Source organism: Trypanosoma theileri, assembly GCF_002087225.1.
Source record: "Trypanosoma theileri isolate Edinburgh chromosome Unknown TM35_Tth_69_V1, whole genome shotgun sequence".
In the NCBI taxonomy this organism is placed as follows: Eukaryota; Euglenozoa; class Kinetoplastea; order Trypanosomatida; family Trypanosomatidae; genus Trypanosoma; species Trypanosoma theileri.
In genome coordinates, this window is record NW_021639911.1 from 44,328 (window position 1) to 46,667 (window position 2,340).

Below are 2,340 nucleotides of genomic sequence, written 5' to 3' on the forward strand. Positions count from 1 at the left end.
GTGGTGGTGGTGGTTTCTGTATTTCCCACACTTTCTTGATTACTTGGTGACCCACCTTCTGCAGGTTTAGTGCCATTCACAGCGTTTGCATTATTATCACCAACACTTTCTTGGGTTGAATTGGTTGGAGAAGGAGTAGGTTCTGCTTCTGCACCTTCCGCTTTCCCTGCACTTTCACCTGTTGTTCTTTGTTCACCGCTTCCATTTTCAGGTTCACTTGAAGGAAGTTTAACACTACCAGCACCATCATTAGAATCTCCTTTATCTACAGTATTCGGAGATACTTGCTCACCGGGGGCACCGATGACTCGTCGCTCAGCATTATTTTTACCTGTTGGATCAACACTACCCTTGGGAGCAGTAGGAGGTGCAGCAGCAGGGGCAGGAGGTTCAACAGGCCGATTACTCGAACTGTCTTCATTACCTTTTGTGGAACTTTCAGACTCATCGTGTGGAGTGTTTTGATTGGAGTCAACACCTTGAGGTGAGTGTGTCCCTGTAGTAGAAGTTGCGGGCAGCTGTGTTTCTGCACCAGAACTGTTAGTGGGGAGGAGTGTTCCATCAGACGTCTCCTCGCGTATACTCGATGGTTCTTTTGCATTCATTTCTTCACTTATCTCCTTATCTCTGCTAACCGGATGAAGATCCTTATTACCAGAAGGCTTATTTTGCATAGAATCTGCATCTGAATCTGCCTTATGGGCTTCATTAGAATGGGGTAAAACCGTGGTTGCTGCAACCCTTAGATCTGAATTTTCAACACCTTAATCCTGTGTTTTCGGCGCACTTGTTTGTGAAGGTTGGTGGACCTGTGTAGAAGATTCAGTAACATGATTCTTCAGCTGTTGTGCCGCGCTATCGGCATCCTGTCGGCCCGAAACCGTTGGCTGCATATGATTACCAAGAACTTTTGTTGAAGTTACATTTCCTACAGGAATATAATCACTAATATTATTACCTCCATTCAGGTTTAAAACGTATACAGTATCGTTATCGTTTGTAGAAGTGTAAGGAAAGTCTTCCAAAAACGCCATCACCGCCTTTGGCTGTCCAGCANACTACAATCAGCACACAAGAATACAGGCCAGTGTAACCACAATCAGTAGTGGTACACGCACCCACACAGAACTGCTGATACTGCTGCTGCTGTCGGCATCACCCTTCTTGTTGTTTGTGAGTTCAGGAGGAAGTGTTGTTGTGGTTGTGGTGGTGGTGGTGGTGGTGGTTTCTGTATTTCTCACATCACTTTCTTGATTACTTGGTGACCCACCTTCTTCAGGTTTAGTACCATTGACAAGATCAGATGGTGTGTCAGTACCTCCCGGAGTCGTTGAGACATTACTGTTGTCTGCCTCGTTCTCACCTTGCGCAGCAGTTTCTGTAGTAGAGCTCTGTGCATTTTCCGATACCTGGTCCGATCCATCGTGGTGTTGTATTGTACGAAGGTTAAGTGAACTTTCTTCATTGGAAGGATGCTCCTTGGGACCATCGCTAGCCACGTTTTCATCGCTTTCTCTCACTTCCTTAACTGGTAGGTTCCCCTTTATGTTCTCTTTACTTTCTTCCTGCTGATTATGTAGATCTTCAGTGGTTCGTAAAGAGGAACTAGCAGGACCAACAGAAGCACCAGAACCTGATGGAGAAGTTGGACTGCGTTCCACTGATGTTTCGTGTGGTGGAAGTGCAACAGCTTCAGGTTTTTTTCCGTGCTTTTGAGTATCTTCTGGAGGCACTTTCTGCGATGAATGTGCTTTGCAAGATTCCTCCTTACTTTGTTCCCCAACACATTGTCCAGATGTTTCTTCCACTTCACCACCCACTGGTTGAGTTAAAACCGCTTCAGTTTCAGTACCAGCAGCCAACACAAAACTGCAAGTACAACAAAGTGCAAGAAGCATAACACACAACACGTAGCGTATCATCATCACAATTACAATAATTCTTATTGTGTCTTACTTTATTTCAATGCAAAAACGAAGAATCAATAAAAAAGAAATAACAGAAAATAACGGCATCCCCCATGAATACAAGAGAGTTATAACAAATAGCAACAACGATAAAATAAGCAGAAGAATGATTATTTACTTTCAGAAGAAAATATATAAAACAAAAAGGTCGATAACACAAAAAAATAAAATCCTCAGACATCTTGTCCATAAGCATGAATATACCATTGGAGTGCCTTCTTCTCAAGCATGATGGCTTCTAATCGGTTTTCCTCTGCAGCTGTCTGCCTCTCCAGTTTCGTACATTTCAGCTGCAGTTCTTCCAACTCATCCTTCACAGCAGTCATATCGTGCCTCACACGTTGCAGCTGCAGCATCAGATTGTGTGCCCCAC

General features: G+C 44.0%; 2 protein-coding genes across 2 annotated transcripts; both read right to left on the minus strand.

The window, feature by feature from the left end:
* Nucleotides 1-2: 2 nt before the first annotated feature.
* TM35_000691110 (uncharacterized protein) lies at nt 3-674 on the minus strand (the record flags this gene model as incomplete). Its single annotated transcript, XM_029031184.1, has 1 exon — nt 3-674. A coding segment is annotated over one exon (672 nt), but the record flags the coding sequence as incomplete, so codon positions are not given.
* A 390-nt stretch (nt 675-1,064) lies between these two features.
* Nucleotides 1,065-1,925, minus strand: TM35_000691120 (uncharacterized protein; the record flags this gene model as incomplete). The annotated part of the gene is made up of 1 exon (XM_029031185.1): nt 1,065-1,925. One exon carries the CDS (start codon nt 1,923-1,925, stop codon nt 1,065-1,067), a length of 861 nt encoding a protein of 286 aa, XP_028877531.1.
* Between the last annotated feature and the right edge of the window lie 415 nt (nt 1,926-2,340).